General features: G+C 30.5%; 6 protein-coding genes across 6 annotated transcripts, besides 2 other annotated features; 5 read left to right on the top strand and 1 right to left on the bottom strand.

Moving 5' to 3' along the window:
• Positions 1-380: 380 nt before the first annotated feature.
• Positions 381-972, top strand: TVAGG3_0507690 (translation initiation factor protein; the record flags this gene model as incomplete). The annotated part of the gene is made up of 1 exon (XM_001324881.2): positions 381-953. The coding sequence occupies one exon, from the start codon at positions 381-383 to the stop codon at positions 951-953; it is 573 nt and encodes a 190-aa protein (XP_001324916.1).
• Positions 973-1,601: 629 nt separating this feature from the next.
• Positions 1,602-2,636: a mobile genetic element.
• A 293-nt stretch (positions 2,637-2,929) lies between these two features.
• TVAGG3_0507670 (uncharacterized protein) lies at positions 2,930-3,187 on the top strand (the record flags this gene model as incomplete). Its single annotated transcript, XM_001324882.1, has 1 exon — positions 2,930-3,187. One exon carries the CDS (start codon positions 2,930-2,932, stop codon positions 3,185-3,187), a length of 258 nt encoding a protein of 85 aa, XP_001324917.1.
• Positions 3,188-5,350: 2,163 nt separating this feature from the next.
• TVAGG3_0507660 (guanyl-nucleotide exchange factor protein) lies at positions 5,351-7,100 on the top strand (the record flags this gene model as incomplete). Its single annotated transcript, XM_001324883.2, has 1 exon — positions 5,358-7,100. One exon carries the CDS (start codon positions 5,358-5,360, stop codon positions 7,098-7,100), a length of 1,743 nt encoding a protein of 580 aa, XP_001324918.1.
• An 84-nt stretch (positions 7,101-7,184) lies between these two features.
• TVAGG3_0507650 (ubiquitin-protein transferase protein) lies at positions 7,185-8,345 on the top strand (the record flags this gene model as incomplete). Its single annotated transcript, XM_001324884.1, has 1 exon — positions 7,185-8,345. The coding sequence occupies one exon, from the start codon at positions 7,185-7,187 to the stop codon at positions 8,343-8,345; it is 1,161 nt and encodes a 386-aa protein (XP_001324919.1).
• A 1,117-nt stretch (positions 8,346-9,462) lies between these two features.
• TVAGG3_0507640 (DDE endonuclease family) lies at positions 9,463-10,479 on the top strand (the record flags this gene model as incomplete). Its single annotated transcript, XM_001324885.1, has 1 exon — positions 9,463-10,479. One exon carries the CDS (start codon positions 9,463-9,465, stop codon positions 10,477-10,479), a length of 1,017 nt encoding a protein of 338 aa, XP_001324920.1.
• Positions 10,480-10,625: 146 nt separating this feature from the next.
• Positions 10,626-11,297, bottom strand: TVAGG3_0507630 (protein ubiquitination; the record flags this gene model as incomplete). Its single annotated transcript, XM_001324886.1, has 1 exon — positions 10,626-11,297. One exon carries the CDS (start codon positions 11,295-11,297, stop codon positions 10,626-10,628), a length of 672 nt encoding a protein of 223 aa, XP_001324921.1.
• Positions 11,298-11,738: 441 nt separating this feature from the next.
• Positions 11,739-12,439: part of a mobile genetic element that runs on past the window's edge.

Genomic DNA, 12,439 nt, shown 5'->3' with positions numbered 1-12,439 from the left:
TTCAGATTTGGTTTAATATTTCTAATTCTTATGAAGAATTATAGAGGTACAACCAATTTTACAAGATTTACTTTGATATAAAATCATCATGACGGCTCAATTAGCTAAGGATTCGATTTGGAGTATTGGTTATAAAAAATTTCTCATTATATCTACCAGCCACATTCAATGGATGGTTTATACAGTCTTAGTTGAGATTATTTATCATAGTTGTATTGATCTTTTAATAAATTTTAATGCTTCAATAGAAAAAGCTATTGAAAAGAGGAGCTCTTTGTAGCAAAATAAGGGTATATATGATATATTATGATTAATCCTCAATACCAAGTAACCTTTTATAACAATAACATTAAATTTTTACTGTCACTTTTTTACACTCGATGAGTCATCCATTGGAGAGTCCTTGGACATTTTACATCTACTCATCAAATAAGGGTCAGAGAGCCGAGCAAGACTATCTAAAGTGCATTACGAAAATTGCAAAAGTAAATACAGTTGAAGAGTTTTGGGCTGTTTATTCTCATACAATTCCACCATCAAAACTCAAACAAAATTTTGCTCTTCACTTCTTCAGAGGAGATTCAAGAGCCGTTAGAGAAGATGAAGAAAATCAAAATGGCGGAACATTCTTTGTCAAATTACTCAAAAACCATGCCTCGCAGGAATGGGAGAAGCTTCTTCTTGATTTTATTAGCGAAAATATCCATAAGGACGTAATAGGAGCTGTTGTTTCTGTCCGTATTGATAGTGAAAGACTCCTTATCTGGAATAAGACATCATCAGACCCATCCCTTCGCTTAGAAATTGCTAACCAGCTCGCAAAATGCTTAAATCTCCCATTCAAGAGCAAAATTGAGTACTTGGCACACCAACGTATTGGAAACTCAAAGCCAATCATATACACAATCGAAGCTGAAGGCGCTGTAGAGCAACACAGCAACAACAATAAATAAAAGCTTTGTTATTTATAAACTTATACAATTTTTAAAATATGTTAAAAAATATCTACGGAAAAACTCTGAAATTCTACCAGAATCAAATAACAAACAACTAATAAGATCTTCCTTTATAATCGCAGCCTTGAAAGGGCTTATTTATAATTTTTCCACAAAATTTAATAGTGTAATCAAAAATCTAATAAGTCATCTGTATTTAAAACAAAGAATTTAATGATTTTATAAGATTCAGAGTGAACATGGCGATATTTTGAGAAAGATTTTTGGAATTGCGTTTATTCATGGATATATTCATGCATTACTCCTCTAGCATTTTATATTTCTTTATATAATTCTGAAAATTGAAGATTTTATGCTTTTCGAAATTCACTTTTGAGTTTGAATGAACTTATAATTTCAATTCTTAACGCAAATTTTTGTTGAAATTTTCCATTTTTTCTTTATTATTTCTATTTACTAGACTATATCCTACATTTTCGTGTAAGTTGTGCTCAATTGATTGATAACCCAAAACCGAAATTTGACAATCTGGTTTTGTTAATTTCTACCAAATTCTACTTACCATGTATAGTTTTGAAAAAAAGATTCAACAAAAAATAATTTTTTTGAATGAACAAAAATGACGACGATTGAAGAGCTACTTAAGGGTGCCCCGTATGTACGTTTATTTGAGAGGAGGAGGATTACCCTCTCAATTTTGAGGGATTCGTTAGTTTATTTTCTCGATGAATATGCAATAAAATTTGATTTTTACCTTATCAATATACTTCATATAATATACACATGTTCATGTAAAAACTTTTTTCCAAAATCCTCAGGAATTAAGGGATTTTTGAATTTTAAGAATTTTTTTCGAATTTTTTCGAAAAAAAAATATTTTCAGAACAGCCTTAACGGCTAAGATTTAGGAACAATGTTAAGTATCAAAAAGAAAGGAGGTCTGATATAGACAACATATATCGTTGAAGGTTGAAAAAATCTCTAATATTTGAGCCCAAAATTTCAAATTTTAATTTTTTTAAAAAAGAGGCCACCCGTATGTACGTTTATTTGAGAGGAGGAGGATTATATTTTTGAAAGGGTGAAACATTATGAATATGTTAATTATATAATAATATGTATTATTATAAAAAAGAAAAAATAAAGCACGTTAAAATTTTCTTGATTTTTTACAAAATCGACTTAGAATTATGCAAAATATGACTAAATAATTATAAATTTCAAGTTAAATTTTAATTTTGATAAATAATTTAAATTTCAAAATGTCAAGTTCAGTTCGACTATGTATGTAGTAATTCCTCAATAAAGTGCCAAAACCCTATTAAAATATATGAACATTTTCAACATTTTAATGTTTTTATTTAAAAATTTGATGGATTATGAGCTTCAAACAATTATTATGTAAATAAAAATAATTAGATATATGTATTTATTCGTATTACAACCGTAGTAAGTCGATTCTTCCTTTCTTCTACTGAGTTTTGAATTTGATTTCGAATTGTAAAGAGATTCAAAGGGAAAATACTAGCGGATAAAAACTACCTCCATGAAAGGGTCATAATGGAGTCAAGTTGTATTTTTTGATATTTTTTGCTTTTCGAGCCTAAATAGGTAGCCAAGATAATGCCTAAAAATAAGGTTCTAAATTCTGAAGTTTACATGATCCTCTCGTGTGCACCCTTAACAGAAAAGTTCCCTTTCCTTCCTATTCAAAGGAAGAGGTAAGCGAACCACCACAGGCCCCTCCGCCGTCAAAACCCGAGCCTTCTGTAACTTTTGAAGACCCAACAAGCGTATATGCGAAATCAGCCCCATATACGTTACTTGATGATCTATCTATTTTCAACGTCATTGTTAAATACTACGGAGATGGCTTCCATGGCAAAATTCCTTGGTCATTTTGGCAAACATATAAACGGGTTTCTGGCTCTACACGTAGTAATTCTAGCCTCTACCATCACTGGAATGGATCAATGAAGAAGAAATACGAATCATTTATTACAACAGGAAGACTCTCAGATTGTATTGCATGGCTAGAGACCGCAATTCAAGCCGAAAGAGCTCCAATGCCGCCTATTCAAGATATGATGCCTCATGCGGGCATGCCTCTTATGCATATGAAATCACAACCTTCTGTTCCGCTTGCACCGAGAATTATTCAACTGGAACAACCATCTCCTCTTATTAGAAATGCTTCTTTCGTTACTCCTTTCCAATATTTCCCAATGTAATTTAATACAAATATACTATTTCTGTAAAATTATTCTTTTTCTCTATTTCGATATGCCAAATTGCTTTATCAATTTGTATTACAATAGCTTTTGTAAGATTGCTTTCTTTGAGGTTTATTCTCATTCAACGTCAAAATATTGGAGACTCGAATATGAGGAGTTCAGACAAAACATTAGTGGCAATAGATTCCATTACAATATCTCATACAGGATCAACAATTATAAAATATAGAAAACAATAGAAAAGTCAATTGCTAATTTGTCCTCTAAAATAATGACTCTGCATATTCACACTATATACAGAACAATTCTATCGCACAAATGCTTCATCTAGAGGATTCGAGACCATTTGAGACCACATCAATGTGTTCAATATCGCTTTGATTGGATTTTTAAAATCAAAGAAAATCCTTAATTCATGAGAGAACCTATTTGCCAATGAAAGATTATCATTTTGAAATTTTGGTTTATTAACGATGTTAATGGGGATGATGTGGTTTAACGCCGCAAGTATCTATTTATTCTACATCTTCCCAAAACTATCATCCCACATCATGGACTCGTTAATTATCTTTTTTCCAGCTTTTGGATATCTCGACCAAATCAGAATCATAATTTCAACAAAATCTGTAGCAAATTTTAAAATAGGTACTTCATTAGTAACCATTGCAGCTAATTTACTTCGCGTTGTTTATTGGCTTGGCGCAAAATTTCATGTAAGTTTGCTATATCAATCAGTATTTATGGCTTTAACACATATAATTTTGATGTTTCTATACTTTAAATACTCTATAACTGTTGCAAATGAAAAAACATCCCCTAGTTTTAATAGAAATTATAAATTTTCATGTAAAATTAATATTATGCATGCAGATTCTTTCGAGCAGTTCATTTACTCCTTAGCAGTTATAATGATTTTGATTACTGGCTTATGTTATTTACTATCTATATTTTTAAGCCAGAAACTTGTTTTTGATGCTGTTGGCGTTGTATCCAACGTGTTTGAAAGTTTTATTACATTTCCACAATTCATATTAATTGTTATCAAACGTGAAATTCAATATGTAACTGATGTTTTAATAATTCAATTCCTTGCAGCAGCATTATGCAAAGCAGTTATCTATCTTGCGCGTTCTGTCCCATGGATATTTATGCTTGGATTACTTCTTCAATGAGTTTTCACTTTTATTATAGTAATCACGTACATTCATCTGAAATTCTTCCACAAAGATCATTTACACGAGATAGAAATCGAAAAATCTAAAAGTCAAGATGATTTTTCAGATTCAAATGATGATTAACTCAAATATGCTTTTTTCATTCCTCGGATGTTAGAATTATTTAATGACACAATAAAATCATAAGATCTGGAATTTCTTTCCATTTAAAATTGATTGAGTTCCACGAACTTGCAAATTAATTTTAAAAATGCATGATTGACACTTACAATTGAAGTTACTTCATATCCATGTTATGTAATATATCATCTATCGAATAAATTTTTAAATTAAAAGTTCAATATTTCAATTTTTCATTTTCGTAATCTACATTTCATTAAAATATCAAATCCTTCAATCAATGTTGCTACACAATGCAATTAAACAATTTACTTCTATTATGCGTATCATCTTTATCATTCAGCTTATAATCTTTGCAAAAATAAACAGTTTTATGCTTTTTTCCATTGCCATTAGGCAAGCTTTATTAGAAATTCCTTATGATAAAGTGTACATATACTGCTTCATACATATAATGAGCGTAGTTAGAAGGAATTAATATTTTTTTTTCAGCCAGAATAAAGGAGTATAAAATATCTCTCAATTTGTGCTCATAATAGGTCTTAATTTTTTTGATATTTTGTTCATACATTAATAAAATATGATACATCTTTTCGATCAATTGGAATTGTTTATTTCAATTTTTTAATTGAAATCATGTCAAATCACACTTTATAAGCATTTTTATTACAAATCTGTTTGGTATAAAATGAAGAATCATAATAAACTGATATTTAACATTTGTGCAATTTTTCTTAATATCGAAGAATCTTGTATTGTTATATTGAAACATCAAATTATTCTTTTCGAAATTTGTGCAATCAATAATTCAGAGTGCAATCTTAATTTTTCAATGTAATTCAATTCCTTTTTCGAATTTGAAAAAAGGGGGAATGGATCAACCCTATCAACTTATATCGCCAAAAGAAGGCACAAATACCTTCCATTTAACCATATATCGCGATCCATTAAATAAATCTCATTTTAAAACTAATATTAAACGAAATTCTCAGTTAAATTTAAAGAAAATTAAAGATGTTGCTTGCAATTCAGAGTACACATATGCTTTATCGACAAATGGCGAACTAATAATGATCAATGGAAATAATATTGATTCCAATGTTATTCAAAATGTACCTAAAAATGTTCTCGTATACGCCGTGGGATCAAGTACAGAGCATACCATGTTACATGCAATTGATTGCAATACCAAAAAGTTTAGGCTTTTTGGAATAGGATTAAATGATCGAATCCAGATAATAAATTTGCCTATAAAGCATTATACTAAATGGGTTGAAATATCCAAAGATGATTTAACAATGCAACTAGTTTCCCTTTCATGTGGAAAAAAATTTACTGTACATCTTAATCTTGATGGAAAGGTTTTTGTTTTCGGATTAAGCAATTTTGGCCGAATTGGAACCAATCACAACAAAATTCTAAATATTGATTCATTTTACGCCCAAGATCTTTATGGCTATCCAATTATTTCATTAGCAGCAAGTCAGAATCATTGTATCGCTCTTACAGCTACTGGAGTCATCTTTGTATGTGCTCCTCAAGCTCATTTTGAGAAAAATACAAATCAGAAATTTGATTTAGGAACTGACGGAAATTCACAACAAAAATCACAGATTTCAGACAATAAAAATCCAAAAGAAACTCCGTTTGTAAAATTTGACCAACTTTATGGAAAATTTATTGTCAAAATTTCATCATTAGGTCATAGATGTGCTGCTCTTGACAATGAGGGTAAAGCTTATGTATGGAATTGCAATAACAAGTGCAATATCCATGAAATTAATGTCGATCAAATTACAATTGAAAACAAAGAAATCATTGACATTGCATTCTACAATGAGAGTTATTTTGCATGCCTTACATCAACACATTCTCTCTATGTTTTCGATTTGGATAATAATTTAAGAAATATTTTACAAATTCCTGTTGTTCCAACTATTTCTAGGATATTCCATTGTTGCAAAGGAATGATGATGACTCAGTCAAACAAAACTCAGTCACAAACTGAAATAATTCAAGATTTTATATTATCAAAAGAACAAAACAATGATAGAATTCCAAAGTTATTGTATATCAACAGAAATAACATTGATCTATTTCTTGCAGATAAAAACAATTACAATCTGTTGAAAGCAACATTTTCATCATTATCAGCAATCAATGGATCATTTATAATAAGAAATCAACCAGAGACAACAGAAGATTGTTTAATTGATTTCGATCTTGTCATTGAATTCTATGATAAATTAAAAGAAACAAATAGAATGGATGAGTTTAATAGAACATTTATGAACACAGTTAATGATATGCTTATTGATCAAATGACTAATTTAGAAAGTTCTAAACTTAGATTTCTTGTTGTTGCATTACTTCATCCATTAGAAACAGAGAGTGACATTGATTTTTGGAAGACAATAATTAAATACATCACTCGTTCGAATGCAAATGAAACACTCAAACAATGGTTCAAGAATTTTGATCAAGATATTTTTCAAAGAATTGTTAATAGTTTGCTCAAGTTTTTTGATGAACCAAAAGCAAATAAACTCTATACATTCAATCAAGATGTTGCAAGAGTTTTATCAATTATATATTCTATAAATGAAGAAAGTTAAGTCCTCCAATTAACAGCTTTCATCCATGAAAAATTTAGCAAGAGTTTAGATCCTGAACAAGATTACAATGCTTTTTCAAAATATATGACTGATTATCCATGGATGTTCACCGAAGAAGCAAAGATGAGATACATCAATGAAGCAATTAGAAAGGAACAATTTAATAAAGAACAACAGACATTCGAAATTGAAGTTGATTTAAGAAATGAGAATATTATGAAAACAGTTCAAACTATTTTTGATCCAGACAATTTTAATTGGAAACTCAAACTCCCATTAGTTGTAAGAGATTGTTCAGGAGAGATTGATGCAGGAGGATTACAAAGAGAATTCTTTAGAAATGTTGAGATTGATTCAATATCAAAAGAAACACCAATCTTCAAAGAATGTTTAAACAAATATTACTGGTTCAATGAAGATTTCAATGATTACAAAATGATTGAAGTCATTGGAACAATATTTGGATGCATGATTATCAATCATTGGCCCCTGAGTTTTTCATTTCCTCCACCATTTTATAAGAAACTTCTGAATCCTGAATATGAATTCACATATGAAGACTTATCATCTTTTATTAATCTTCCTTCTCACAAAGCTAATCAAATTTGTCACGAAGACTTTGAAGAAAACAGCACATCATCAGAGTATGAAGACTCTGATCAAATTCCTCAAGAATTCATAAATGAACCAGAACGAAATAATATATCATCAATAGAATATAGCTCAGATAATGAAGATAAAACAGAAGAATTTTCAGGAGATATTGAAAATTATTCTATAAATAATGAATATAATTCATATAAAGAAGAAGAATTGATCAAAAAATTCAACACCCATTTCGAAAGTTTTCTTAAAGGATTCAAAACTATGACCAATAATTTCAAATTAGAATGTTTGTATCCAGAAGAGTTACAGCGATTGATAGAAGGCGATTTTATAGATTTCGATGAACTTGAAAATTTGACTGAATATGATCAAATTAATCGAGAAAGTCATTGTGTTAAATGTTTCTGGAATGTTGTTCACAATCGTCTTAGTTCATCCGATAAACGAGATCTTCTTATCTTCATCACCGGATCATTTAAAGTTCCAATTGGAGGTATGATTAACATCAAGATTTGTAAATCAGAAGCAAGTCATTGTTATCCATATTCAAGAACATGTTTTCGAGAATTATTCATTCCAGACATTTCAAACGAAGATCTTATGCATGATCACATCCTATATTCTATCAAACAGAAATAACAACTTATATTATTTTTTATTATTATTGTTTATATAATATTATTGTTTTTATAAACTTTATAATACTATCTATTTTTATATTTAATTTTTTTAATAGGTGAATGATATCAAACGATAATTATCATTTTCATTTTAATATCCTCTCAATTGGATCATCTAACAATTCCTTTTAACAACTACTTCGTTTTTAATTGTTTTTGTAAACTATGTAGAGTAATATCATTTGGAAATGCTCGACAATGTCAATAACAGCATGAAGAGTTTCTCTTCCTTTTTTGTAATTTCTTCAGCCAATTTTATAGCAGGGAATCGAGATCCTTTGTAACCTAATAACCGTACATTGAGTTTGCCAAAATCTTGACAGCCAACTGCTTGATGTTCAATGATCTTAATTCTGTTTCTAAATTGTCCAATTTCTTCTTGAGAGCTTCAAGCTGATTCTTGTTTCCAACCGAATCTTTTCCAGCCTTGATTTTGTTCTCAAGTTCTTCAATCTGTTGAGTAACTTTGAACTGTGCATCTCCTTTTTCTTTTATGCCTTTCTTGACTTCACTTGTTCAATAATTCAGCCATGATCTTTGGAAGGACAGCACTGTTTTGGTTGTAAAACAAATATTGTACTGTCTGATGATTGATGGATAAAGAGAGTTGTAATCGAGAAAGGAATAAGATTGAATCGCTTGCAAGAGTTATTTTGATATTCGTAAAAACTAATCCGGAATTAGTTAAATTGACAATTGACAGTATTTTTGGCCAAATTCCTCCTGAACTGCAAAATGAATCAATTTTCCCTTTCAAACATTTAAGATCTAATTTAAATCCATCAATAGATAGTTCTAGGATTTCTCAGTCAAAACATGTTCTGACTGCTTGTTTATATATTGGAGAATTCTTTGAAAAACATAATATTAATATAAAGTCATTTCAAGAGCCTTGTACCGATAAACTAGCCTTGTACTGCCATTTTATGGTGATGTAAAGTATTCAAAAAATTTGCAATGTAAACCATTACATGGCAGAAACTTTAAAATAAACAAAAACATGACACTTAGTACAGGGGCTTTTTGGCTGGTGAAGTCAGATAAAACGTGGCTCAAGTGCTCGTTTAAAATTAAAAATGGAATTTCTCACAGTCGAATTTCTTGGTAGACAACAAAAGTTTATCATCAATTGTCGCGCCGAAGGTATGACATATAGTCAAACTAAGCTTGCATGGGAGGAAGAATACCCAGATCTCGGAACTTTAACATCCAATCTCATTGCTACTGCACTTAAAAGAGCTGCATTAGGTCTATACTGGGAAAAAGGGAATCATGGCGGTGCAGATCCATACCTATGCGAGCGTGATCAGCTCACTTTAAAAGAAATTATCGAAGATTCTGCTTACAAAGGTGAAGCTCTAGAAGCAACTGACATTATTGACGAGGCGTTCAAGTTGAAAGAGCTCAGAATAGATTATGGTTACAGATTCCTTCTTGAGATTAATTGTCCTACTCTTGCAGAAGAAGTTATCAATACTCTTGGTGGTGATGATGTATCGAGACCTTATGTTAACCATATTTTACAGCAATTGCATTGCAAGCTTAAGGCATGCCAAGAGATTGAAGAATCAAGATACATGGCGTGTGAACCAAGAATTATCGAAGAATTCTACGATAAACATCGTGAAACAATCGAAAGTACTCCAGAGGAGTTGATTTTTAGTATCGATGAAACATTCATAAACAAATTTAAGAAGAAGAAAGTTGCATTACCTGAGGAGATAGAGCATATGATCGCCAAAGGAATTCCAAACTTTCCGCACATTACAGCTTTATGCGGATGCTCAATGACAGGCAAATCTGTCCCACCTCTCTTTGTTCTCCCATGTATTGCAGAACTACCTAGAGAACTGAAAGTATTCCAGCGCGAAAGACATTGTTGGTTTACTTCTACGCCAAAAGGCTGGGTGAACAGAAGTGTATTCTTATTGTATTGCATTTTCTTCATCGAGTGGCTTAACTTTGAACGCCAGAGAATGCCAGAAGATATACGTGACAAGCCTGCTCTCATTGTGTGTGATGTTAAGAATTACAGCAACAGTAAGAGGATTTCCAATATTTTTATCTGGTTTCTCAATATCAATTCCGAATGAAATTAAATCTTTAACAATATCTGTTTGATTTTCATAAACTGCAACACTAAGAGCTGTTAATCCAAGTGGACCTTGATAATTGATATTTCCACCATTCTCATACAAATATTTGCAAAGATTTCGAATATGAAAACATGGAGACATTACTAAACCCAAGTCAAAATAAATAATTGAAGATTTAGATGTTTGCAACAGAATTCTATTGATGCTGGGTTGAGATTGAAATATTCCGCCAAGTTATTAGATAACAAATCATAGTAATTTTCCATGTCATGAGATCTGATACCAGCTTCAAATGTAGATACGTCAGGTTTTTGTACCTTCAAACATTCTTGTATAATATATTTATTGTTCCAAATAAATGAATCTTTAAGACATTTTTTGGTGATTTTCACTTTAAAATTTTTTCTTAATAATTTGAAACAATTTTCTGCTCCATTTAAACAACAATTTTCAAGTAATTCAATAAGATTAAGTTTTTCACTTTTCAAAAATTGTGATAATGCATTATCGTCATCATTTAATATTGCCTCTTTATAGGTATTTTTAATGATGTTGTCGTATTTTGAAAGGAATGAGATATTCAAACAGTTTTCGCAATGATATTCTGCAGCCAATTTCTCCATAATCGCTATATACGCATGACGATAACGTAAACGTGTTTCACTAACCTCTTTTATCTTTTTAATTAACTGTTGTGCTGTAAAATATCCAGTATTAATCAAGTTATCCTCGATTTCTGAGAATAATATATTTATTGAGCTTTCTTCCTCTGAATCAATAGTGTATATTTCATCCCATGTTTTAATATATTCCATATTAGTGTGTCAGCATGACGTTTTTGTTCGGAAGTCATCTTTTGAATAGTTAAGATGAAAAGCATGAATATGTACATTGAACACGAAATGTCAAAAATTTTAAAAATCCAAATTTATCGTCATATAAATATTGAAAACTTTAGAAAATACGATAATGCCCATTTATTCAATGAAACATATCAAATCCGAGAATTCATTTCACCACCTTGTTAGCAAAGTTTTCTTCAATTCTGTATAATCAAAATATCTAAATTCACTTAAAGGACTCAAAATGTAACGATTTAAGTTCTTATTTTTCTCGTTTCAATCCGTTTTATCTTTTAAGTTCAATTTTACAGACCTTCCAAGGGAATAAACAGAATACAATATATCGTAATGAGTGGCCCAGTCACAGACAATTTAATTTTCATAGATCTTAGATGTTGTTGTAGATGATGTGTGAGTTAGTACACCAGTCTTGGGTATGGTGGCACTGCGTTCCACCTTACCCAATACTTGTGAATTTGACACTTTACAAAACCGTTAACGTACATTTTACAACATGAACGCAAAAACTAACTTAACCTTAAATATTTACAAAGCCGCCAACCATTTCACCTCACTAACGAACTCACTAATGAAAAAATAAACGTTCTCATAAATTTTCTTCTATATCTTCATCGTCAATGTTAACTCTATTGTAGTCATACTTGAAGTCATAAAGTTTCTCAAGTTTTGAAATGCATAGTCTTGTTAACTTACCTTCATCATCATAAGTTTTTATAAAACTACCATGACAATCTTTATACACAGTCAATGAAAAGTCAACTGGTCTAGGATGAAGTGTAAAGAACATGTTATGCTCAGGAAGGAAGAATAAATGTTTAAATGTATGTTTGTTATATTTTTCGATTTGTATGAGTTGCTTTTGTTCTGTCATTTACATCCAAAATAAAAATTTTCAGTAAAATAAAAAATAAACTTAAAAATTAATGATATCACCACCCTCACACGTATGAAAACATAGCACAAAAATAAATTTAGGTGAAGTGGTGAGATGTCACCTGTTTTTTTCATCTCTTTTTTCACCCGTTGAATTCATTGCTTTATAACTCACTGTCGTCTGCTTTCTCCAACTCTTCTAACTTCTTCCTAAGTTCAGC

This window comes from Trichomonas vaginalis, chromosome II (genome assembly GCF_026262505.1).
Source record: "Trichomonas vaginalis G3 chromosome II, whole genome shotgun sequence".
Lineage (NCBI taxonomy): Eukaryota > Parabasalia > Trichomonadida > Trichomonadidae > Trichomonas > Trichomonas vaginalis.
Note: the sequence above shows the minus strand (reverse complement) of the source record. Positions and strands in the feature narration are given on the sequence as shown.